The sequence below is a fragment of the Rhineura floridana genome, chromosome 1 (genome assembly GCF_030035675.1).
Source record: "Rhineura floridana isolate rRhiFlo1 chromosome 1, rRhiFlo1.hap2, whole genome shotgun sequence".
Classification (NCBI taxonomy): Eukaryota; Metazoa; Chordata; class Lepidosauria; order Squamata; family Rhineuridae; genus Rhineura; species Rhineura floridana.
Window position 1 is genome coordinate 330,265 of NC_084480.1, and position 24,150 is coordinate 354,414.

General features: G+C 59.1%; 1 protein-coding gene across 4 annotated transcripts in view; it reads right to left on the minus strand.

Moving 5' to 3' along the window:
- TLN1 (talin 1) overlaps positions 1–24,150 on the minus strand; it is a 62,182-nt gene that overhangs the window by 5,832 nt on the left and 32,200 nt on the right. For 3 of the 4 annotated variants that reach the window (XM_061612468.1, XM_061612486.1, XM_061612476.1), the window contains exons 13-50: positions 23,815–23,995; positions 23,437–23,550; positions 23,004–23,321; positions 21,958–22,056; positions 21,745–21,795; positions 20,624–20,791; positions 19,898–20,192; positions 19,501–19,667; positions 18,470–18,598; positions 18,246–18,359; positions 16,484–16,597; positions 16,267–16,401; positions 15,690–15,818; positions 15,416–15,518; positions 14,857–15,065; positions 14,552–14,671; positions 14,062–14,259; positions 13,035–13,174; positions 12,739–12,832; positions 12,527–12,616; positions 12,167–12,289; positions 11,872–12,015; positions 11,314–11,475; positions 10,131–10,271; positions 9,737–9,918; positions 7,611–7,743; positions 7,138–7,239; positions 5,937–6,107; positions 5,566–5,715; positions 4,898–4,999; positions 4,101–4,220; positions 3,626–3,772; positions 3,240–3,406; positions 2,974–3,157; positions 2,747–2,872; positions 2,413–2,529; positions 2,117–2,302; positions 1,097–1,204 (exon numbers count right to left, since the gene is read on the minus strand). In XM_061612468.1, the coding sequence (XP_061468452.1) occupies positions 1,097–1,204; positions 2,117–2,302; positions 2,413–2,529; positions 2,747–2,872; positions 2,974–3,157; positions 3,240–3,406; positions 3,626–3,772; positions 4,101–4,220; positions 4,898–4,999; positions 5,566–5,715; positions 5,937–6,107; positions 7,138–7,239; positions 7,611–7,743; positions 9,737–9,918; positions 10,131–10,271; positions 11,314–11,475; positions 11,872–12,015; positions 12,167–12,289; positions 12,527–12,616; positions 12,739–12,832; positions 13,035–13,174; positions 14,062–14,259; positions 14,552–14,671; positions 14,857–15,065; positions 15,416–15,518; positions 15,690–15,818; positions 16,267–16,401; positions 16,484–16,597; positions 18,246–18,359; positions 18,470–18,598; positions 19,501–19,667; positions 19,898–20,192; positions 20,624–20,791; positions 21,745–21,795; positions 21,958–22,056; positions 23,004–23,321; positions 23,437–23,550; positions 23,815–23,995 (5,533 nt within the window). The remainder of the gene's footprint in view (positions 1–1,096; positions 1,205–2,116; positions 2,303–2,412; positions 2,530–2,746; positions 2,873–2,973; positions 3,158–3,239; positions 3,407–3,625; positions 3,773–4,100; positions 4,221–4,897; positions 5,000–5,565; positions 5,716–5,936; positions 6,108–7,137; positions 7,240–7,610; positions 7,744–9,736; positions 9,919–10,130; positions 10,272–11,313; positions 11,476–11,871; positions 12,016–12,166; positions 12,290–12,526; positions 12,617–12,738; positions 12,833–13,034; positions 13,175–14,061; positions 14,260–14,551; positions 14,672–14,856; positions 15,066–15,415; positions 15,519–15,689; positions 15,819–16,266; positions 16,402–16,483; positions 16,598–18,245; positions 18,360–18,469; positions 18,599–19,500; positions 19,668–19,897; positions 20,193–20,623; positions 20,792–21,744; positions 21,796–21,957; positions 22,057–23,003; positions 23,322–23,436; positions 23,551–23,814; positions 23,996–24,150) is intronic. The other variant, XM_061612496.1, reaches the window with a different exon arrangement.

Sequence of the window (24,150 nt, forward strand, 5' to 3'; positions counted from 1 at the left end):
AGATCAAGCAGCACTGAGAAGTAACTGGAGTGGAGCTCCAGAGAGGGTCAGGATGGAAGGTGGGCAGACGCCTGAGCAAAGAAACACAGAAGGCAGCAGGAGGGGGGCACAAAAAGTCCAGACGGTGACTGAGTCAGGAGGAGGAGGAGGAGAGCCGTTCTCCAAGGTGGGAGGTGGAAGGAGGTGAAAGGCAAAGGGTGAGCCTGGCAGCTCAGGGGCTGCTCAGCAGCGGACCAGGAGGCTGGCAGAGGCCAAGGGAAGCCACCCCCTCTAGGCACAGGAAGGCCTGACTCCAGGCAACGGGCATCAGGCCTGGGAGCCTGGAGGTGCCCCCCTCCAGCCCTGAAATTCTTGGTCTTGGCATCAGAAAGCCCTCCCCCCCCAGGAAAACATTCCTCCTCATCCTCGTCTTGCCTTTCGATGCCTTGGCCCATCTAGCCCTGATCTCTGTGGCTTCTACTCCCTGAGCCTTAGGAGGACTCTTGCTGTCCTGATATTTGAGGTCTGTTAACTGGGGGTTGAATCTGGAAGCTTCCATATGCAAAGCTAGGACCCTACTTTGTCCCTCCTCCCAATTCAGTCCCTGCCAAAATGGAGGCTGACAGAACTGCCTGTCCAGGGCAGCCACAGCCAAGCAGGGATTTGAACCCAGACCAACACCACCACTACTCCTCCCCCCACCCCGGTGAGATGTTAGCCACACTGCAACTGGGACTGGCTTCTAGCTGTTATTAGCAACGGCATCCCAGAAGCCAGCACAGCACAGCACAAAAGGGTTAATGTGCCCACCCATGCACAAGAGGCCTGGCACCCCCCAAGGCCTGGCACCCAAGTGCCCGTGTCCAAGGGGCTGGCCTTCCTTCCTTCCCTCCTCCTACACCCACGAGATCTCACCCACCTCGTGCACACGCAACACGTGGCACACGCCTCATGCAAGGCACTTCATACTCACGGGCTGCCCAGAAGAGGGGGAGGAGGGGAGAGAGAGAGAGTGGGGTGAGCAGGGAGGAAGAAAAGTCTTGGGGGGGGGACTCTGGCCCCAGAGATCCAGCAGCCACCCCCAGGGAATAGGGGGATGGGAAGAGCAGGCGCTTACCACCAGAACATGCTCCAGGAGCTCCAGGTAGCCATTGGCACACTCCTTGCCAAAGCGGAGGGCCCGGTGCCGAACTTCAGTGCTCACTTCAGGGTGGAAAGCTGCTTCCTGCAAAGGACGTGGTGAGAAACAGCTCCGAGGAGGAGGAGGAGGGGAGACCTCCCACCAGCCTGACGTGGGAGATTGGTGGGGTGGCATCGGGCCTCCCCCAGCAGGCCAGGACCACTGGCACGTAAGAGAAGCACAACAAGCCAGGCCACTCAGCCGTGCCAGGGACCCCCTGCCCAACCAGGGATCCAGCTCTGAAAAGACCCTGACCAAGGAGGCTGACTTGGGAGGCTCCCGAGTTCATGTTCTCTCCTCTCCTCCACATCCAAGGAAAATGGCTCTCAGTTTTAGGGGCAAAATCCACGAGGCCAATACACCTGCAAACGTTAACCACACACCGAGCAGGTCTTCGTGGTCAGCTTTACCCCATCCAGCCAGACCTGACCCCTCACCACACTCAGCAACATAAAGCTTCTGCAGAGCCGGCTGGGGGGCCAGACCTGCGGGGGCCCAGCTAGCCCAGCCTCCTGTGTCCACACTGGCCACCGGGGGGGGGAGGAACAGCCCTCCCTTCAGTGGGTGCTCAGCAAATGGCCTTCGGAGGCCACTGCTCCTGCCCTGAAGGTGGCATGCACGTGGCCATGGAGTTGCTGGGGCCCAGGAGTCCCAGCCAGGGTGCCCGGAAGAGTCTCTTCCTTGGCGGTGCAAGTCACCAAGTGAGGAGCAGCCGGCAGGCAATGGACTTAAACACACGGGGTGTCCTCCTGTGTACTCCTGCGGTGCCATCCAAACTGGTCCATGTGACCATGACCGCCCCTCAAGACCCCACCCACCTGTCCTAGTGATCCACAGGTAAGAGGTCTCAGTTCCCAAGGATCCCCCCCCCCCCGCTGAGAAAGTCCATGGGCCTTAATCGCTGCCTGGATGTTGCACATGGACACCTCCCGCTTCCCAATGGCCTGTGGGACACACCTTGCAAGAGCGCAGCATGTCCGCAATGGCACGGCGGCTCAAGTTGGCTGTGGCAATCACATCTTCCTGCCGGCATGAGTTTCCAGCTGCCACAGCCTTGGCAGTGGCCATGGTGATGCCTTTGGTCATACGGATAAAGTCCTCTGGCGTGGACGTCTTGGCAGGGGGCACCTGGGAGCAGAACACCTGCAGGGACAGAGCGGGAGTCGTTGGGCAGGGCAGTAAGCGGGTGGGGAGAGGTGGGCACAGCCAAGTGGCGGCACCGCCATTGCTGCCGCTCCGGCAACCAAACTCACAGCAAGCTCTTGGCGGATGTGCTCAATGGTGGCCTCCAGCGCGCGGGTCCCCTTGGTGGCCTCGTCCTCCACGGCCTTGACTGTCTTCAGCAGCGAAGTGACGTTGGTGACCATCACCTGCCAAGACACCAGCCAGAAGGAGCTGAACTTTGGGGGAATGCCAGGAGGGCAGGCCAGGCAGCACAGGGGCCAGCCAGGCAGCACAGGGGCCGGCCAGGCTCCCTCCCGCCCGCCTTGGGCTCCCACTCCTTCCGACTGCCCTTCCCTCCCAAGAGCTCAGGCCTGGCTACCCAGGCACTGCATGCACATGCACAGCGCCCGCCCGCCCACCCACCTTTGCTGAATTCTTCAGCTGGTAGACAGCCGGGTCATCGCCAGATTTCCCTGCAGCAGCCTTGGTGGCACTGATCAGATCCCCGAGAGCTTTGGCCACATCCTTCACGGCATTGATCAAAACCACCTGAGTGCAGAAAGGACCTGGATTAAGAGAAAGGGAGGCAGGCGGGCGCAAGGCACAGAAGCCAGCCCAGGCGCATGTGGCCCAGCCATCACTGTCCTGACCTGTGTCTCGGGGTCCTCAGAGCCCAGGCTGGCAGCCCCCAGTTTCACCACTTCAGCCAGGCGTGTAATGGTGGCGACAGAGGACTGGGCCGCTTGAGCCAGCTTCTCCTGGCTAGCTGTGGCATTCTGCACGAGCACTTTGGTGTCCTCCACCAGCGCCTTGGCGGTCTTTAGGATGCTCTCCCTGCCAGAGAAAGACGGATTAAGAGGCAGCAAGGAGTGCTCCGGCCTGGCTGAAGGGTGCGCAGGGCCCCGGGGCCCAGTACCTGTGATCAGCAAAAGTCTCGGCATTCTCACGGTTGAGGGTCCCGGCTGTGGCAAACATGATGGTGGTGTCCAGGTCTGCGATGATGCCAGAGACGGCACTGGCCGCCGTGATGCAGGCTTGGGTGCCCCGATTGCCAGCCTGGAGGGCTGCCAGGACGTGAGAGACCTGTAGGGGAGCGGGCGAAGGAGAGAAAACATAGCTGGGCTCCCACCTTCTCTGGGCCTGACCCCCAGCCTACTCTCAGGCCGAGTGCTGGGGGCATGCAAGAGACAAGCAGGATCTCTCCCTATATACAATGCACAGCCACCCGTCCCTCAGCCGGCAAGCCTTTCACCTCGGAGCTGTGAGCCTGGCCACATTCGTCCTGGCCTGGCCGTCTGGTACCTTCTCTGAGACTCTGCGGGCGCACTCAATCAGCTCCTTCTTGGTGTAGGCGTCACTGGGGCTGCACTGAAGGGCTCCAGCCTTGGTCACCAGTGCGGCACAGCCATGGCCAAGTTCCTGTACTCTGTTTTTTATATGGTAGCCAATCTAGAGAAGAGCAAGAGCCATGAAAACCTGATGGGGTGGACACGTGGCCTCTCCCTCCCACATCTCATACTGCCACTTCTCGCCTCCACCCCCTTTTCTCACTTCCAATGGTCTCAGGTGACAAGATCCTTTTTAGCAAACCAATTTGGGGGCACCTGTGCCTTGAGGAGCAAGAAAAGACACCATATTATTTGGTGCCTCCCAGTCTGAGAATTGCACCTCTGGGGCAAATCACACACCCCCTCCCAACCAGAGCAGAAAGGCAACTGCTGCTGCTCCTCCACAACGCCCCCTTCCCTGCCCCAACTCAAGACGCGCCCACTCTCACCTCGTCATTCTCGGCAGTGATGGCAGCTGGCTTGGCCTGGAGGGCCAGCTGTCCGTAGTCACTGGTGAGCTGGTTGGCCAATGTGCCCAGCTCATCTGGGTTGGTGGTGGATTTGGTGACCTGCAAGAGGGGAGGGACGTGGCAGTTAAAGGCCTAGGGAAGAGGATGTCCTCCAAATCAGGGGAAAGCCGGGGGGGGGTGGAGGGTAAAGGACCTTGGCCCCGACTCAGAAAGAAGCGCAAATAGATAGAATGGTGCCCGGCAGGGAGAGAGTGGGCACAGCGGCGTTTGTCTCCCTCTCTGGTAGCACGAGAACTCATGGACATCCAACGGGGCTGGAAGATCAAAAGAAAGTCTTTCTTCACACAGCGCATAGCTGAAACTATGGAACTTGCTCCCACAGGAGGCAGTGGTGGGCTTAAAACAGGGTTAGACAAATCCAAGGAGGACCAGGCTGTCAGTGGCTGCCAGCCACGATGGCTGTGCTTGGCCACATCCGGAGGCGGCAAGCTTCCAAATACCAGTTGCTGGAAACCACTGGAGGGAGACTGCGTTTGCACTCAGGTCCTGCTTGCTCCTGGGCTCTTCACTGGGGGCGTCTGGGGGCCCCATGAGAACAGGATGCTGGACTAGATGGGCCCCTTTGGCCTGAGCCAGCTGCTTCAGGGCTTACGTTGTTGAAGTGGGGCCTCTCCAAGGGGCCGGCCAAGATCCCCCCCAAAGAGGCCACCACTTTGGCTTCTACCCCTCCCTTGCCCCAACCCACAGCAACCGCCAAAGATTCCCCCCTGCCTCACCATCTCCTGGACAGTCACGGCGATGGCCTTGGCAGTCTTCACCATGGTTGTCTGGTAATCCACAAAAGTACCCTCTGGCTCTCCCACGGGGCCCTCATCCAGCTGGACAGACCAAAGGAAGAGAAATAATTATCCCACGAGGCGGCCAGGAGCTCCTATGGGGGAGGGAATTTTCTGGACAAACATGGAAGTGAGTGCCATAAAAATCAGGAACGTGGCTTGGAACTGAGATGCCAGAGAATTCTATTGGAAACAGGAGCGGACCCCCCCCCCCCGAGTCTGCAGATTCGTCCCGTGTTCAGAATAGAAATCAATCCAGTATTGGAGTCCTGGAGGCGGCGCCCACGGCTGCTTTCACCCCGCAAACAATACGTATTTGATGTTTTCCCCACATATGCATTGTTTCCTTTGCAATGAAATGGTGTGAAATAAGAAAATGGTAGCGTAATTACATAATTAATCAACGAATGACGCAAAATTCTGCCATAGTGGACAGTGAGACAAATGACACAGTTTTTGCCAGAAGGTGAACTGCAGTGGAATGGAAACTGCTGCATGCAGTAAGCAAGGTCTGGAACAGAAATCGATGCACCTCCTTACATCTCTAGTTAACAAACGGCCTCATGAAACAAAAGGGAGAGCCAAATGCTGGGGGAAAAAACCCTCACCTGGTTGATGGCTTGCGTGATGGAATCCACCATGCCACCCACCACCCCTGCAGCGCTGGCAGCCTCATTCAGCGTGGCAGTGAGGTCCTCCACGGCTTCCTTCATCATCTGCGCGGACTCCTCAAGGGCTTCCTGCATGTGGGCTGCTTGCTGTGGAGAGAGAGACAGGCAGAGAAAGAAGCATGCATCATGCGCTCTCCACGGAGGCACCGACGTTGCCACGGCAGTGTGGATGTCCTTTGCCACCTCATGTCTCTGCATGAGGCTCCCACCGCAGGCTCCACCCACCCAAGAGGCAGGACGATGCCTCAGGCCCTGGGGGCAGCTCTGCTATGGAGCCCCTCGCGCAGCGTCCTCCCCCCAGCCGGCACCTTGGGATTGCCCCCGGCCTCCTTGGCCGTGTAGAGCATCTGCAGGGCAGACTCTGCCAGTGTCTTGGTCTGGTCCAGGAGGTTCATCTGCTGCTGGTGGTTGAGAGTCTTGGAGGCGGCGCCCACGGCTGCCAGGACCAGCGGCTCAAAATACTGAGCAAGTTGAGACACCTGGAGGGAAGAATACGAAGGAGAAGCAGAACTTCAGGCCTCTTGGCATGGCACAGTGTGGCAGCGTCTGGAAGACTGGTTCTCCTGTGGTTCCCAGCGGGGGAGGGGGGGGAAGCAGAGCAGGGACTGTGGATGCAGAGGGGGCGCATCAGAGCGGGGGGCCTCCCCAAACACAACGGAGGGCTGCAAGGATACTTTCCTCTCCTGGCCCACTTTGGCCTTTGCTGTACAACTCAGCTGCAACTAGTAAGAGCTCAGTAGAAAAGGGCAGCAGGGAGGGGGCAGGGGCCGCTTGGCTGTCCAGCCAGGAACGGCATTCCTGACCCTTCCACTCAGCTGCAGCCAGGTCTGCAAGGAGAGCTCATCACGGGCAGGCATTGGGCTGCATGAGGGCACTGCATTTCTCTTCAGCTCACTGGTCCCGGTTTGCACAGACGTCCACTTCACACACTGTGTTGTGTTTGTTTTAAAAGCCCTGTTTATAAGCCCCGTTGCTGTTGTTGCATCGAGTGCCACGTTTGCTCCGGTGCTCGCAGCCTGCCTGCCTGCCTGCGATGTGGCCAGGAGAGCCCCGAAGTGGAGCTCTAGGGTTGTCTTCACTCCCTCCACCCCCTGCTGCAACATTTATTCCGCTCAGGCAACTGCAGTAGATGCCTCTGCTGTACACTGGCCGCTTGTTTGGCACCAAACGCTTAGCTGCCTCCCCTGGCGCGCTCCCTTGCTGCTTTATTCCCCACTGCAAACATCTCAGGTGCAGGAAGATGCCGCCTTGCGCACCGAGCCAGGCCACAAGTCCACAGAGCCCAGTGCTGTCTGCACGGAGAGGCCGTGGCGTTCAGGGAGAGTGACATGCCCAGCACAGCCTTGCGACTGGGCCAAGGCCCTCCTGCATGCAAAACAGGTGCACTGCCACTGAGCTATGGCTGCCCCTCATGAGGGAACCCTGCTTCCTCTCACCGGCTGGCCCTTCTTCCAGCCCCTCCCCCATTGCCAGGACCTTCATTCTCCCCACCCTCTCTGCCCTGCTCACCTTGTGCCCAAGCTGAGAGGCTTCCGCTCGGGCAGCGCCAGCCACCGGCTCAATGAGGTTGCTGATCTCCTGCACGGCTGTAAGCATCTGATTGTGCAAGGCCTGGCAGGGAGGAAGAGGGAGGCGGTGAGTCCTGGCCTGCCTGTCCCAGAGGAAGAGCAAGCAGTCGCCTGCCGCCCTGACTGAGAAAGGGCACCCACCAGCTCCTCCAGTCAGCAGCCTTCAGCTCTTCCACACAGGACCTCCCTCCCTCCCTCCCCAAGGACTCTTGAGACTAGTCCCCCCAACCGCACACACAGGGACTGCACTGTGGCTGTGAAAATGCCACAGTCCCAGCAAAGGAACTGGGCAGGATTTGTCCCGCTAGATGACCACCAGGGACTAGAATACTTCACAGTCCAATGACACAGAAGCACAAGCATCCCTTGTCTGCCTCGTAGCCCTACAGCAGGCAGACTGGTGCCACCACTCACCTCCTGGGAGATGCCCTCACGGGGTGCCAACTGCTGGCTGATGGCCGCCAAGGAAGCCTGGTCCACATCCCGGATGCATTTGGCCAGCATTTCAATGGCCTCATCACATTCTCGCTGGCCAGGAGCTTTGTCCCTGGGGGAATGGCCACAGTCAGTGTGGCTGCACTCATCAGACACTCACAGCCGCCTCCCTCCAGCTGCAGACTCCTCCTCCCCAAAGGCCCAATCCTGGCAGCACAGCCGCTCACCACATCCATCCCTGCCTTTGTTGTTCTGGCAGAGCGCAGAGCCCCCTCCCCCACTTTTGTGTCCTGACCATGCAAGTGACCTGGGAAGAGGAGGGGGTGAACTGGTCTCCCTTTCTACACTTAGGTCTGTCACCTGGAGAAGCTCCTGCATCCGGAGTGGAGAGCCTTTGTCCAAATCCTAGAGAAGGCAGGGCTGGCTATCGCGGCATATGCCTCAGTCACATCATGTCCGGGCTACTGCAACATACTGTAGGTGAGGCTGCCTTTGAAGACTATCCAGGGTTACTGACCACAGCTGGCTCCTGGGACAAGGGGCTCCCCAATTCCAACACCCACATTGGCTTGTAATTCACCTCAGGGGCCTGTCAAAGCGCTCTTAGAACTTATAAAGCCATGCATGGCTTGGGACTGGGATACCTGCCTTCTCCCATGTGAAACTGCCCATGTATTAAGATCTTGTCCACAGCCCTCACCTTGCCCCCATGTATCTCACCAACAGCCTTTGTGTGTTGGGTTGGGAGGTAGAGACAGGGCCTTTTCTGTGCTTGCAGCAAAGCTCTGGAACTCTCAACTGGTTCCCTCTCTGCGGGTTCCCCTGGCTCTGGGACTGGCATTTGGCCACCTAACTGTTCATTTCCGCTCTCTGGGCATATGAATCCTTGATTTTGACCTATTTTACATCTGCTGATGGCCTTCATTTTAGCTATTACTACTTATAATTGATTTATCTGTTGTATTGTATTTTAATGCTGCTGTGTTATGCGTTGCCTTGAACATTTTATTGGGAAGGTGAAATATAAATATGTTACATTTATTAATGACAAGTGTAAAGGCGAGAAACGTGCTCCTTTCAAAGTGTCTCTTGCGGCAGCTGAATTCTGCACTTGCACAACACTGAAGCACACACAGCGGCCTCACGAGGCACAAGTTCACTCTGGACATCAGACACTAGCAGGGAAACAGCAACAGACAGCAATCGTGATGTGGATAAAATAACGCGTGGCATGGAGAAAGCAGGCAGAGAAAAGTTTTTCTCCCTCTCTCATAACAGTAGAACTTGTGGACATCCAATGAAGCTGAATGCTGGAAGATTCAGGACAGACACGAGGAAGGGCTTCTTCACGCAGCCAGCGCAGAGTTAAACTATGGGATTTGCTTTTCACAAGAGGTACTGATGGCCACCAGTTTGGGTGACTTTGAAAGAGGATTAAACGAATTCATGGAGGGTAAGGCTATGAAAGGCTACTAGCCACAATGGCTGTGCTCTGGTTCCAGAGTCAGAGGCAGCCTGCTTCCGAATACCAGTTGCCGACAGCTGCAGGAGGGAGAGTGCACTTGCACTCAGGTCCTGCTTGTGGGCTTCTCAGAAGAGGCATCTAGTTGGCCACTGTGAGGACAGGGTGCTGGAGTAGATGGGCCCCCACTGGCCTGAGCCAGCATCTGTGCTCTTCTTGCGTTCATGTGCCACCCCCGTCCCACCATGGCCAACGCCATCCTGAATGAAAGGAGCCTGGATCTCCACTGGGTCTGGGAACCGCCAGCAGCCAGGCCAGGCCAGGCTTGTCTGCTCCCCATCCCACCCAGAGGCTCAGCTGTCAGTTCCTGGCCCCCTGGAGAGTGGCAGGCAGGCCGGCAGGCAGGAGCAGCACAGGGCTTCCCTTGGCTGTACCTCCCTCCCCTTCCCCCAATGCAAGCCCGGCTCTCCCTCCACCAGCCGCGTCCTGCAGCCTTCCTGGCAGATCCGCTCCTCAATCCTAGCCAGGATTCTCAAAGACCCGGCCTCCATCCATCATCACAGGGAAGCCCGTCTCAGGTTTCAGACAGGCCTGGACAGGCCAGGGAACACTCTGAGGGCTTGCAGAGCGGGGCCACCCTCACCTCATGTTGGTGATGAGCTTCTTGATGGAGTCGGAGACTGTCCTCGAGTGTCCAGCCAGCACCGACCACTTTGGGGGGTCCTTCGGGTTGATGGCCAGAGAGCGAGCGGTCTGGATGAGGCCAGCAGAGCTCTCCAGCATGGTCTTGGCAGAGGAGACGATGGGCTCCATGGCTCTGCGCCCCTATGGCGGGAGTAGCAGTGTTGCTAACAGTACTGGTGCGTGGGGGCACAGCCAGGGCTCGCAGAAGCCTCCCCCGCCATTTAAATACCCCCTCCTCCCCAAATATAATGCTGCCCTCTGCCATCTACGCTGCTACTCAAGACATCAGTGTAGAGCTCTCTGCTCAAGGGCAAGGCTGGACTCTGCAGCATCTCTTCCCCCCCCCCCAGTACCTCTGGGCTGATCTGAGCAGGAACGGTTGCAAACTCTGGGTTGGAGGCAAAGGCTGTCAGGTTGTCCACTGCCTCGATGAGGGGGGCAGTGGCTTCGCGGCAGAGCTCACGGTTCTCTGGTGTGAAAGCACCATCCAGGGCCTAGCGAGGCATACAAAGATACTCAGCACCTGCCCTGTAACCTCCTCCCAGCCCAAGGAGGCTCATTGCTGCCCAAATCTCCAGCTAAGATGGACTTTCACGGATCATTCGGTTACAGAAAGGGGATTGCCTGCATGAGCGAGAGGGCGGCCATGCTCTGAGCCAGGCAGTTCAGCCTGAGCTGAAGATGGAAACCAGCTCACTGTAGCAAGGAGGTCGTTTAGGGTCTCCTCATGCACCTACAGCCAGCAATCTCTCTTCCTTTGTGAGACATCCCTTTGCTTGAATCTGTTCTTTGTCAAATGTTAAATACTTCTGCGATTACTTAGCCAACTTCTCCATTCCTGGCTAGAAGAATCTATTACGGAAAGCATCCAGAAACCTCTGATGTCCAAAAGCTTTGCTAGGGTCATATCTGCCATGGCTTTGGGTTTTTTTCCCTAACGGCCCAACTTTGATTTTTGTGTGATAAAGGTAACTATCTACAGTAGGGCCCCTCTCATATGGCAGGTTACGTTCCAGGCCCCCGCCGAAAAGCGAAAACTGCCGGAAAGTGGGGCCGTCCTGGATTCCAGCCGCCGGGCTCCAGCTGACAGCCATCAGCTGGAGTGTGCAAGCTCCCCGAGTTACAGCTGATCGCCCCACAGGCGCCGCCATATTAGCGGAACGCCGAAAAGCGGGTCAACGAAAAGCGGGGCCCTGCTGTACTCTAATAATCACCATTCCTTGTACAAGTTCACTTTCCACTCTGTATTACAACAACATTCTAGACTCAAAATACCCTTAACAAAGCGTGTTCCTAACTCTGAGGCTAACTGATTAAAATTGGTCCCATGCAACTTCATAGACTAATCTCCGGGGATAAAAGGTGAAGCTCCACCATCAACCTGCAAGGGTTCCCAGGCTGTGTTTGTCATCAGGCAGCTCATGGTGAGAGAACCACTAGTCTATTCATGCCCTTTTATGAGGAGCTCATGATGCCAGAGAGAAGCCAGCCAAGGCCTCGTTCCACCCACGTGCCCCATCCTCAGTCAGTCGGTACCTTGATGGTCTTGACAAGGTTAGCGGTGCTGTTGGCCACCTCCTTGGCAGACTGGACAAACTGGCGCTTGGCGACGGGGTTAGTGGTGCGGGATGAGGCCAGCCGGCAGGTGTTGCAAAGGGCAGACGTGTGCTTGGCAACTATGGTGGCAGCTGACAGGACCTGTGGGGGTCCAGGGGAAGCAGGCTCAGCCACCTTGGCCCGTGGCACGTGGGTACTAGGCAGGGAGGGTGGGCAGGAGCCGCAAGGCATCTTGCCGTGCCCCTGGAGACTGCCACTTGAAGCTCATGGCAACAGGCTGAGACAGGGCTGGCTGCTTCTCACCTGCTGGTCGCAGGTGCCACAGCTTGCAATCCTGACTCACAGCACCGCGGAGCGCTTGCTGGCGTCCATCCTGCACCCAACCTCCACTGGGCCAGCCAGGTTCTCCGCTCAGCCAGCAACCACCCCTGCCCTCTGACAGGCTCTGCTGCCCTGGGAGAAATACGCTGCCCCCACCCCACGGCCTTTCACAGCGTTTGTGCCATGGCCACCCACCCGCCAAGGGCGGCCGCTTACCTGTGACTGTGTGCAGGCCGGGTCAATCAGGTTCTGGCAGGCCATCTGGATAGCTTGGTTGGCTCTGGCAAACTGGGTGGGGTCCACCAGGCCCTGCTGCCCTGCCTGGCTGTTGGGGTCAGAGACGCCCACTAGGTAGGCTGCCTGGAAGCGGAGAAACGACAGATTAGAGCAGCCCAAAGGGGGCAGGGAGGGGTGCTGGTGCAGTAGCACCTTCTTGCTGCACCCCTGGAGGAGGAGGAGGAGCTCAGAGCCCACCCACTGGGGGACAGGGAGGGGCCTTTGGTCTCCTTACCTGGGCAGCCGCTTCAGTGAAACCACAGAGGGCCTTGGAGGCAGTGCTGATGGCGTCCCCAAACTCTGGCAGCCGGCTGTTCTTGGCATTCTGGGAAATACCAGCCATGGCCTCTCCCAGGACCTGAAGGCGACAGTCAGGAAGGAAGAAAGGAAGGCAGGCATCCTCTAAGCAGGTGTTAGCAGCAGCCGGGGGGGGGGGGGAGATTGGGAGGGGAGAGGACGGTCCAGGAGCACTGCTGGGAAGCCCCTTGTGAGCCTCCCAAACTGCAGTCATGGACAGCAGCAGCAGCAGCTGGACCACAGCTGGGGCCAGGCCAGCCCCTTCCCTACAAAGGCAGAGGGGGAGGAGCCTGCTCACCTTGGAGTTCTCCATGACGCTCTCCAGGCAGCTGAAGAAGGACATGTCGTTGACTGCCTGGGTGGGATTCTCCAGGAGCTCTCGCACTGTCTGAGGGGAGGAAAGCCAGGTCAGTGTTTCTCCACCACCACAGCCCTCTCCTGAAGCCCCCCCCCCCCGCAAACCACAGGCACCATGAGCGCTTCCCTCCCTTGCACTGGGCAGCTGATTACCTCCAGCTCCCGCAGAGCATTGTCACACTCCTTCTGGCCGGGCGCTTGCTGGGTACACATCGTGATCAGCTGATTGATGCTGTCAGTCACAGCCCTGCACAGACAGAGGCAGCACGTGAACCCCTCCTGGCCCCCACCACAACCAGCGATGCGAACCCCTCCTGGCCCCCATGGGCTGGGAAACTGCAGTCCCAGCATGCTCAGCTCAGACTGCCTCATAGAAACCTTGCCCAGGTCGGTCCCACACAGCTTCCCTCTTATGCTGCCCACCCCTACTGGAAGAGGGCAGCCCCTACCGGGCAGCAGCGGCCAGCTGGTTCTTGAGGTTGGGAGCCGCAGGGTCGGCGGACAGGGCCTTGGCTGCCAAGAGCAGCTTGCTGGAGGACATGGAGATGCTCTTCAGGTTGGACACCACCTGGGCCTGGGCTTCCTTGGACTGTGGGGAGGCAGAAGGGGTCACTTGCCATTCACGTTCTGGGCCCAGACCACGTTCCGGGCCTCACACTCATCCACAAGCCAGCGAGGGCCACAATACCCACCCAAGAGCCTTTGCATCTGCTTATTTCTTACAAGACTTAATTCTGTACCTGTCTTTGTTTTCTTTATTACGCTAGAACATCTACTTACACTAAATCTGCTGTTTTAATGAGGAGCTGATGAAGCCCTCCAGATCCACTCCTGCCCCCAATTCAGCCATCACCACCGCAGCCAGGTTCCGAGTCTGAGGGCAGGGGCAGAGGGAGGCTCCCCACCTCCAGATGAGCTCCTAATGCCCAACACAACCTGCCTCTATCCCCCACCCCAAGAGCCTGCTTGTCATCCGGGCTGGGCCTGGGCTGTGGGTAGCTGCAGCCAAACCTCCTCCCACCCAGGGTCCCCATGCCAGTCCCCAGAGCGCAGCAGTCAGATGAAATTGCTCAGATGACCAGGGAAGGCCAGAGGCTCAGAGCTGTTCTGGCAGGCCTGATCAATCCAGACAGAGGCATCCTCACACCGGCTGCCCATCGCACAGTTTAAACACTGGCATCCCCTGCAGCTTGCAGTGCCCTCTGCCCCAACTCACCCCCCATTGCCCAGCCCCCCAACCCACCAGTTCTACCCACGCAGCCTTAGTGGGCCGAACGGGCTGGCCCTGCACACCCCAGCCCACTGCTGCAGCCCTGCCCTTCTCCCAAAGCACCCCTCCCTCAGGGAACACTGCCCAGCTAACCCCATCGCTCAACACAAAGGCACCCCACTGCAGAATGTCTGCCAACTCCACCCTGCAAGCCCCCCACACACACACCACAAGGCCGGACATCCCTCTTCCCCAAGGGCTCTTACCGGAGACTGGCCGGCCATCTCCACACCAGCCTGGAGGAACTCATTGAAGTCCTGGCCAAACTTGCCAGAGGCCTTGGCCAGGTCCTGGGGGGTGCTACGGGACGCCTGCACCAGCTCGTTGGCTGACTGGTTGAGGCCGGCAGCCGCCTGGTTCAGATGACTCTGTGCTTCCTGGAAGTTCTTGCCGCTGGGGGGAAACTGGGTGTGTGGGGGGAACAAGAGGCAGCTTCAGATGTGCAATTCATAACAGATGTGTGATAAGGGCCCCTCCGGATCCCTTCATGCAGAAGTCCGTGTGCAAGTCCTGGCAGCCAGGACTGTTTGCCTTGGCTGGTAGAGGTTTTGCTGCTCCCTCCTCCCCCTGCAAGCCAGGGTTCACCTGGCCCAAGCAGGACCTTTGCCAAGCCAGGCACCTCCCTGATCCTGCCCCTCCGAATTCTCTTCCACGTCCCACCAGCCCCTCAAGCCCACAAGAGAGGCAGACACCCACCGAATCGGCCAGAAGCCTCTTGCTGGCCTCGCCGACGGTGCGAATGGCGGCATCCACGTCCCGTTGCCCAGGCAGGCAGTTCACACAGCGGTTCAGGGCCTGTGACACGGCCTTGGCCACCTGCCAAGAGGTTGCAAAGCGGGTCAGCGAGCCCCTGCGGGGAGGCCCAACTCCTTTCACCCCCCCAGCTCTGGCCCAGCCGGGGAGATGATGGCAGCCGGAAAGGAACAGGGAGCCATGAACTCCCAGGCAGGACCAAAGGCCACCCCACGCCAGGCTGAGGCAGGCCTGGCATCAAGGCGCACCTGTGCCAAGCGCTGCTGGCTCTCGGGATCGCCCGGCTTGGCCACTGCCTTGCGGGCTTCCTCAATGAGGTTGCTGGCCTTATCCATGACGTCTCCAGCGCACTCCAGCATGGCCGCTTGCACCTGTGGCTCATCCGTGTTGGCAGCAACCCCACGCGCCGCTTGGCTGAGGGAGCGCAGAGCATGCGCCACATCACGCGCGGCAATCCCTGTGGGAGGAGAGGGAAAAGGAAGTGGGCTGTAGAAGCACATGCCTTCCCCCAGCCCACCTCTCCCCAGGTGAGGAAGGGTGTGAGGCAACTCCCCGAGAGGAACAGCCTCCATCTCCAGGAGGAGTGGAAGAGGAAGGACATGCTCTGCCCAGCCCGGGAGAGAGGAGCAACACTGCCACGCTAGGAAGTGCCCAAGCCAGACCAAGCCAGCCTGTCCGGGGTGGGGGGTGTAGCAAGGGAAAGGGAGGTGCACCCCCCCACCCCCAAAGGAGCCATGGTGGTGGTGGTGGCGGTGGCAGCTGTTGCTGGTGAAGGCAGCTGGTGGGAACTCAAAGAGGACCAAGTACCTGTGTAGTTCTCATTGCCCTGGGCAACCTCTCCCAGCAGCTGGGCAATCGCAGAGCTAACCGCTTTGGTGCTGTTCCCCAAGTCCTGGCCACTCTTCTCCATCTGCAGCACAAGAGGAGTCAGAGACTCTGCAGCCCCTGCCCTCCCACCCCTCCCTCCCCTCTTAGTATGCTCTTCTTGCTTCCCCACCCCGTGAATGCTCCCCAAACACCCCCAAGCACCACCTTCCCAGCCTCTCCCACGAACAACAGCCCCCCTGGCCTCTCTGCTCACCGTCTCCCCAGGCAGCGGCTTCAGCTTGCCCTCCCGAGCAGCTGTCCTGGCTTCCTGCAAGTCCCTCTCCAGGCTCTGCACCAGACTGAGGGCTGAATCAATCTCCAGGGGGCCACAGGCCTCTTGTGCCTGCACAGAACAGGAGGACGTTACCCCAAGCCCCAGCAGCCCCCCCCCGGAGGCTCTCTGCCCATCACCTCCCTACGCCTGAGGCAAGGTGTGCTTTGCAAGGCCTCAGCGTGGTTTGGCAGGAGAGTCAGGAGGGGCAACACGGAAGCCCCCCTTCCCCCCATGCACAAAGAATGTGGGGGGCTGCTGCTGTGCCACAAGGGGTGATGAGGGGCACTGGCTGCCATGGCTTCAAAGGGGATTAGAGAAACTCGAGGAGGAGGAGGAGGCTGTGTGGAGCCTCCAAGTTCAGAGGCAGACTATGCTGCCAAGTGAGGCAACAGCAGGGCCGCTGCTGCCTTCATGTCCTGCTTGTGGGACTCCCCCTAGGGGTGGGGCCGGGCACCTGGCAGGCCACGTTTGGAAAAAGGAGGGTGGGCTTGACAGACCCTCCAAGGAGCCTTTTTACCTTCTGAGCCGCGGTGCGGAGTTCGGCGAGGGCAGCTGCCAGGTTTTTGGCACACTGGCTGAGCTGCATGGCAGAGGCCTGGTCCGAGATGGTGGGCACCGTGGCCTTGGCAGCAGCCACCATCTTCCCGCCGGGCTGCAGGGTGGAAAGGAAGATTGGTGACCCACAGCGATGCCCTGACCAAGAAGCAGGTGCCCTTTGCCACATGGCCCCTCACCTGCAGGAAGTTCTGGCTGGCAGCAATGAGGGACAGCTGAGCACTGGGGCTGTCAGGCTGTGACTGGCTCCCACGGACACCCTGCACCAGCATCGGGATCTGGTCGGCCACCACCTACAATCAGGGAAGGAAGGAAGAAAGGAAGGGGACAGAGAGAGGCTGGGGCCCCTCCAGCCACGCCACACTGCCCCACCTTGGCACTTCTCAGGCAAGGTCACCCCCACCACTGGAAGTCTCCCTGACCCCAGGCAGAGAGGTGCATCTGGTAACTTCCCTCTGCAGTTTTTGGCAAACGCTGAAGACGCCACTCTTTCCCCCAGCCTTTGGCCCCTGGGACATATATTTTTAGGACCCACCCTATTTCTGTGATGTTTGTGATCGTAAGTTGTTTGAAACTGTTTTAGGATTTATTTTAAACTGTTGTGCCCCAACCTGGGATGTCGGAAGAAGGGCAGGCAAAAAAATTAAAGTAACAATCCGTTTAAACTTCCACCGTCATCATCCCTGGGAGTGGCGTAGAGGGGGGCTGCAGGAGGTGGCTGCCGCTCTCCCACCTGCAGGGGGCAGAGGCCCCTGGCAGTCAACCATGCCTCCTCTGGGCTCCCTTCGCCACCTCCAAATCCAGAGCTGCCTACCCTTCGCTGGTCCCTATGGCTCTCTTAGGATCACAGAGTTGGAAAGGTGCCCTTTGGTTATACGATCCAGACCTCTGTGCAGTGTAGGATGGCAGCACCCCTGCTGAGAACTCTGCTCAGGTGCCTCTACGGCAAAGGAGACCCCACCCCACCCCACCCTGGGGGCCCTCTTCCACTGCCAAACAGCTGGCACTGCTAGGAAGAGCCACCTCTTGCTCCAAGAAGCAGGCACATCACATGGGCCTGGCGAGGGGAGAGGTGGCGCCCTCCCATTACTTATGGACAAATGGGCCTAGCCAAGGGGCAGATTGCCCATCCAGAAGGTGGCGTGAAATAGCTCTGCATCCGTAACGCAATCTGCCAATCACCCGAGTCCTGCACTGTTCAATTAACTGCTTGACTGCTTCTAGTCCCTGCAATACACTCCCCAAAATGGCCACAGAGGCTCAGTGGAAGAGCCCTGCTTTGCATGCAACAGCCCCAAAGGCCTCTCCAGGTAGGATTCGGGAAAACTCCTCCCCTCAGCCCCTAAAGAGCTGCTGCAAGTCAGTGTAGACAGTACTGAGCTGGAAGAACCAAGCGGTCTGACTTGGTTTAAGGCAGCTTTCTATGTTCGGATTTAAATCAGCCCTTCATTCACAACCATGAGGACTGGAGTCTTACTTTACATTTAGGTAAAAATTCACAGCTCTCTCAGAGGGCTCTACAGTCATTGATAGCTGCCTGAATTGCACACAATTAGCTCTCCAGGTTCAAGGCCCGCATTCCTCACAATAGGAGCATCATTTGCTCACGCCTGTCTAACTGAGAGCCCGAGTCAAACTGGCTCAGTCGTAGGCAAGGAATCAGACTCAGGAGAACTGAGCTCAAATCCCCACTCAGTCAAGAACCTCGTTGTGTGACTCTGAGCTAATTGCCATCCTTCAACCTAACCTACCACACAAGGCTGCTGTGCAGACAATCCCCTCCCCACCCCACCCCACCATGGGGCAAGGAGCCAAAACAGGCGTGGGGCAAGGTTACCGGGGCAAGCTCCTGGCATGACAAGTACAAGATCAGGACAGGGTGATCTCCCTGCACCCCATGCGTGCATGCATGCACAGGCTGTGCCCTCCCCTCTGACTTACCTTGCAGCTCTGCACCAGCTGCTGCTGGGCAGACGGGTTCTTGTTGGCCGTGGCAGCGTGCTGGGCGGCTGCAATAGTCTGGGTGGCAGCTGCGGCCGCCTGCTTGGCTGCATGCTGGAGAAAGAGAGTGGGTGAGGCCACGAGGGGCCCTGCTCGCCCTGGGAAGGGACTGATCCAAGGAGGCCCCTGCCCCCCCGCCACTCCCGGTGGCCCCAGGAACTGACCTCCAGACGATGCACAAGCTTCTTCTTGATGGCATTCTGGGCTGCCGCGTTGGTGGCCATCCGGAGCCCCTCGGCGGCCTCCCGCAGACGCTGCTGCTGCTCCTCGCTGTCTGGGTGGGCTGCGGCGCCCTGGCGAGGGCAGAGGAGGAAGCCTGTCAGAACGGCCACCCGCCGTGCCGCTGCAGCACCTGCCACTGGGAGCAGGGGCTCCGGAGGCGCCCACCGGCCCAAAGGAGGCTCCTGGGGGCCGGCTCCTGGGCAACCCGTTGTGGCTGCTCTGGCCAGGGACTCCTGCTAGCTCTAGCCTGGCATAGTCACGGCACATGTGCTTGCATGGCATCAGAGGCCTCAAGGAGAGGCCACTCCCTGATGGCCCTGTAAGCAACACTGTCTCCTCCTTGCACTTATCTATGGTGAGGAAGGATCCTGCAGGGTCTCTCAGCTCCTGCTGCTGCTTCACAAGGATGTCGTTTAATTTGTCTTTTAAATTGTTTTTAAAAGATGTGTTTTAAATTTGTATATGTGTTTTTAGTGTTTTTAGGTACTGTAAACCGCCCAGAGAGCGTCAGCTATGGGGCGGTATAGAAATAAATAAATAAACAAACAAACAAACAAATAAATGGCTTTAAAAGAGGATTAGACAAAATTCATGGAGGAGATGAGTGGCTACTGTTCTGCCTCCACGGTTGGAGGCAGTGTGCCCCGGAACGCCAGTTTCTGTGAACCACAAGTGGGAAGGGTTTCTGTTGCACAAGTGCTCTTTATGAGGTTCCCATTGGGGCATCTCATTGGCCATTGCAAGGCAACGATGCCAGACTAGATGGGCCCCCATGGCCCGACTCAGCCACTGGGCTCTCCTGATGTTTAACAGAAGCTGCTCTCTCCCTTTGAACCAAGGCTGATGGGGCAAGATCTAGCCCTAGTGCCAAGGCCAGGAGGAGGACAGCCCTAAGCCTGGCACATGAACCTCCCTGCCCTGCCCGTTCACTGCCGCCATCGCCGCCCCCCACCCCCCCTCCACAGTGCCAGACCTTCGCTGCTTCCACCATCTTGGCAGTGGCATCTGCCAGAATCTTGGCAGCGCTCAGGAGCTTGCGCGAGTTCTCCAAGTCTGTCTCCCCTTCCGCATCAGCCTTGATGGCATTCACCAGGTCGGAGGTTGCTTGTGCCAGAATGCGAGCCTGACGCACCATTTCACCTGGGGGGAGGGAGGAGAGCCCGCAAGGTGAGGCCCAGCCCCATTGACAGATCCTGAGGTGCCCTCACCTGCCCCATTACAGGCACTGCCTTCCAGCCACTTGGCTCCATGGCCAGTACAGACTCGGGAGAAGTCAGACCGAGAGAGCCAACGGGGGGCCAGTGGCTGCAGCCTGTGTGCCCCTCCCTCCCCACCCCAAGCATGAGGCCACCGCCCTATTGACGGTTCACCTGCATCCCCCATGGAGCTGAAGATGTTCTCTGTGACGTTGAGGATTGTGTCCGTGGCCTTGTCATAGCGCCCGATTGGCTGCCCGCCCGTGGCATGCTGCTTGATGTGCTCTAGCAGGTCATTGAGGGCCTGGGTCACGGCTGTCGCTGCCACCCCCACTTGCTTCAGCAGCAGCTCGTCGCCGGTGGCTGCCTGAGAGGCATCCACGCAGCTCTCCACGGACTTTGCAACCAGCTTCCCAGCCTCTATCAGCTGTTCCTGGCACACAGGTGAGCTGATGGTGGGAGCCACGACCTGCCGGGGGGAGGAGGAGGAGGGCACAGAGTCACCTACTGGTCTTGCCTGCCCACTCCCCATCAATCCCAGGGCCCAACAATAAAGGATTGCATGCACCCCCCCCCCCAGGTGAAGACACGTTACAACTGCACTTCCCACCAGGTGGATCCTGCAGGTCTCAGAAACATCCCTCAAGGGAGACAGCAGGTATCTCACGCTCACCAAATACGGGCACTTTTGCATGACCCCACACATGACCCTTGATGAGGGGCATCTGGGGGTCTTGCTCACTCTCAAGCCTTGGCATTGCCAGGGGCGCGGTCTGGCCTACACTACGGCAGGTGCCACCTCCTCCCCGGAGACGGCAGCACCTGCCTCAGAACCTGAATAGGGCAGCGATGCCGAGGCCCAAGGCCAGTGGGGAGGGGGAGAGATGTGGTGCCACTCACCTTGGTGCAAGCCACCAGCTGGGAGGTGGAGAGCGCACACTGGGTGGCTGCCGCGATCACCTGGGTCTGCAGCACAGAGTCTTCTGTCTTCTGAGCCACATTCTTGGCCTTCAAGACCAAGGCGGCTGCAGCACTGGCCACAGCCTTCGCCAGCTGCATCAGCATGTCCTGGGGGGTGGGGGTGGGTGGGTCAGGATGTAGCGCCTGCTGGCTACACTCATGAAACATTCAGCAGGGAAACCTGAGCTGGCTCCCTGACAGCCCTGCTGCCCTCAAAGGAGATCACCCCGCCTCAGCTAGCCACACTCCATGCACACGCACGCACACACTGTGCTCCCACCACAAGCCACACTCCTCTCCAGCCAGACCCCAGCAGCATTCCTGCTCCCCCAGAGATCCTCACTCAAGGCCACCACCCTCTCCAGCCTCAATCACAGGCTCAGAGAGTACCGCACACCAAGCCCGTCACCAAGCACCCACAGCCACCACCAGGCCCCAAGGCAGGAGAAGAATGTGCTCAGATCCTCCTGCTGCTACAACAGCTGCAGCAGCTGTGACATTGGCCGGCACCCCATGGGGCGTGCTGGTGTACCTGAGACCTCCCCCATTTGCAGTTTCCAGGAGATTCAGTGCCACCTGCACTGACGTAGGCACAAGCAGAGCTCTCCGGAGCCTGTGCCAGTGAAGGAGGAGTGCCACCGTCTCTGGGTAGGATTTGGCACCATTTGCCACAGCAGGCCTTTCCCTTTGCTACACCATCTGGCAGGGAGTCCCACAGGCAAGCAGGTACCACCACCTTGGGGGTGGCCAGGCAGTCCGCCTGCTGAATGCCAAAGAGTCCTGCCAAGCCCTAGCCTACAAGGCCCCTCTGCCGGACTGTGTGGCACCCCCAGCAAGCCTCCTGGTGTCGTCCAGGGACCTCGAAATCAGGCGCAGCCCACAAATTGGAGGGGGGACAGGGTGGGAATCAGCACAAAGCCCTGCAGCAGGAGGACCGAGCAGGAGGCTGGCCAGAGCAAAAGCGTTGCTGCGAGCCCCCTTGGCCAGCGAGCCCTGATGATCAGAAGCCACGCCGAGGCTGCCCTGAAGGGCACAGCCCCTGCCCAGCTCAGGCCCTTTACCGTCTTGGGGTCAGGGGCAGGCAGGGTCCGCGTGCGCCGGGCCTCCACAATCTGCACATGAATCCACAAGACAAGAGAGATTACTGGGCTGAACCGTGCTTGGGGCAGTTGGCCTGCACCAGGCCCCTCTCCGGTCGCACTCCTTGCGGGAAGAATTCCTTCTTGTCCATCCGCTGCTCCCCGCCTGGTAGGGGGTGGCAACGTGCAACTCACCTGGAAATGGGGGTCAGTGTCGCTCTCTCCGATCTGCTGCAGCAGCTCCCCACTCGTCTGCCCCACTGCGCCTGCTGCTTGCAAGAGGTTCTGCCGTGGCTGGAGAGGGGGGGGGTTCAAGGTTAGGGCAGCTTCTGAAGGCATCCACCTGGCTCACACCACCCCTCCCTTCTTCTGGAGCGCATGCCAAAACGGCTAGGAAGGCACCTGCCAAGGCGGCTGTAGGGATAGGGCACCCTCTCTGGGCAGCCAAGAGGGACCCTTCCAAGCCTGAGGCTTCCGGACACTGGTGCCGAGAGGCTTCCCCACTTTTGCTTCCAGACATGGATCCTCTCTGGCTCCATCCTGACCTCCACCCACATGGCATGCGAATGCTCCAGCATGGGGTTGAGCTCCACCCGTCCTCACCCGCCTGGCCAGGCCGGCAGAAGCATCTCTCTAGGCCAGGCTGACGGTCGGCTGTTGCTCTGCTGGGCACCAAAGCCTGCTCTCAGGCAACAGCAGTTGGGAGGGGAAGGGAAGGGGATGGAGGCAGCTGCACGGATCTGACCAGCTTGGCGGAATATTTAAAGGACTAAGTCACAAATGTAAGAGCTGGACAAGGCTGTTTATCTCACGCGCTGCATATTGTGGCCTCTTGCAGGCTGAGCTCCAAAGGGAGCCGTCTCCATCTCAGGGCAGGCAGCTGCTGCCATCGCTTCAATTAAACGCGATGCTGCCACCTCACACACCGGTTGGCCTCCTTGTCCTTCGGCGAAAGCTTTTCCTTTGGATTGTTGCAACTGGGTGGGTGGTGGAGTGGAAGAGTCACGGCCAGATGTGGGATGGGCACGGGGCACAGGTCCTTTCTTCACAAGCTCCACTGGGCAAGCTCCCCATAGAGTCAAGGGCAGCCGGTAAGCACACGAGATCATCCATCTCATGCCTGGACTCAGAGCTTCTCTCAATTGCTGCACAACACTTTGATTTTTTTTAAATGAAATTGTGGGATACAAGTATTTTTACAACTAAGTAAGTAACTAACACCTTGCAGGGCCCTTGCTCACCTCAGCGCTGGAAGGCTGTGCCGTTTTCAGCAGCTCTGAGACGGCCCCGGCCAGGTTCTTGGCTGCTTGCAGGAGCTGGCGCCCATTGCCACCCTCGTCCTCCATGAGAGCCGCCAGCAGCTTCACGCCTTTGGACATCTCCGTCAGGTTGGAGGAGATGGTAGTGACGGCACAGCCCACAGCCGTGTAGTCGGTCTCTGCAGGGTCACCTGCGGTCAGGTTCACCACGGAAGCCGTCCCTGCGGTGATGGCGTCCACTTGGGAATGGATCTCATGCTTGGACTCATCCATCTTGTTCTTGCGCCACGCTTTGGAGGCCTGAACGGAGGAGGAGGAGTCACTGTTTGGGGACTACAGAGGGTGGGCTCATCCCGGGAGGGTGTTCGGCTGACCAAGAGCCCCAAGCGGCCCCTTCCTTTCCCAGCTGACTCACCGCATCCTGTCCCAGAGGAGGCAGCATCTCAAAGTCGTCCAGGTTGGACTGGGCAGCGTGCACAGCCTGCATGCTGGAGTTGATGGTGCCCGTCAAGGCCTGCTGGGCTGTTGTCTGCAATGCAAGAGAGAGGAGATAGGCCGGGATCGAGTGGACAGCGCCCGCCCACCCACCACGGGACATGGGAGGAGGCTGGCAGGGCCAGGGCTGAGGAGAGGAGAGGAGGCAGCTACAGCCCTGAGCCCCAGAGGCAGCCCAGGAGGATGCAAAGAAGTTCTGCTTCTTGCACATCTCTCCCCACTGTCCAAACACACAAACTGCTTCATAGCCACAGGCCTGGCCTGTCACTCACAAAGCAGGCCGGGGAGGGCTTCTCACCAGGGGGGGCATGTGCCCGCGGTGCATCTGCCCACTTGTGACCTGCTGCTGTGCCTGGGGCATGGTGCCCATCTGGAAGCTCTCGGGCCCACCAGAGCCCAGGCGTATGACGCCAGGAAGGGCCAAGGAGCCAAGTTCCGCCTTGTTCACCTGGTTGAACTGCTGCTGAAGAACGGTAGACCTGCAAGCAAGCAGAGCGAGGGGAAGCACACCACCACCACCACCACCACGGCCTCCCTCCCTCGCCCACACAGCCTCCACACAGACAGCCCTGCCACTGCCTCTGTCCCGCAGCTCTCCAGGGACCCCTCCGGCCCTTCCCCACCGCCCCCTCCA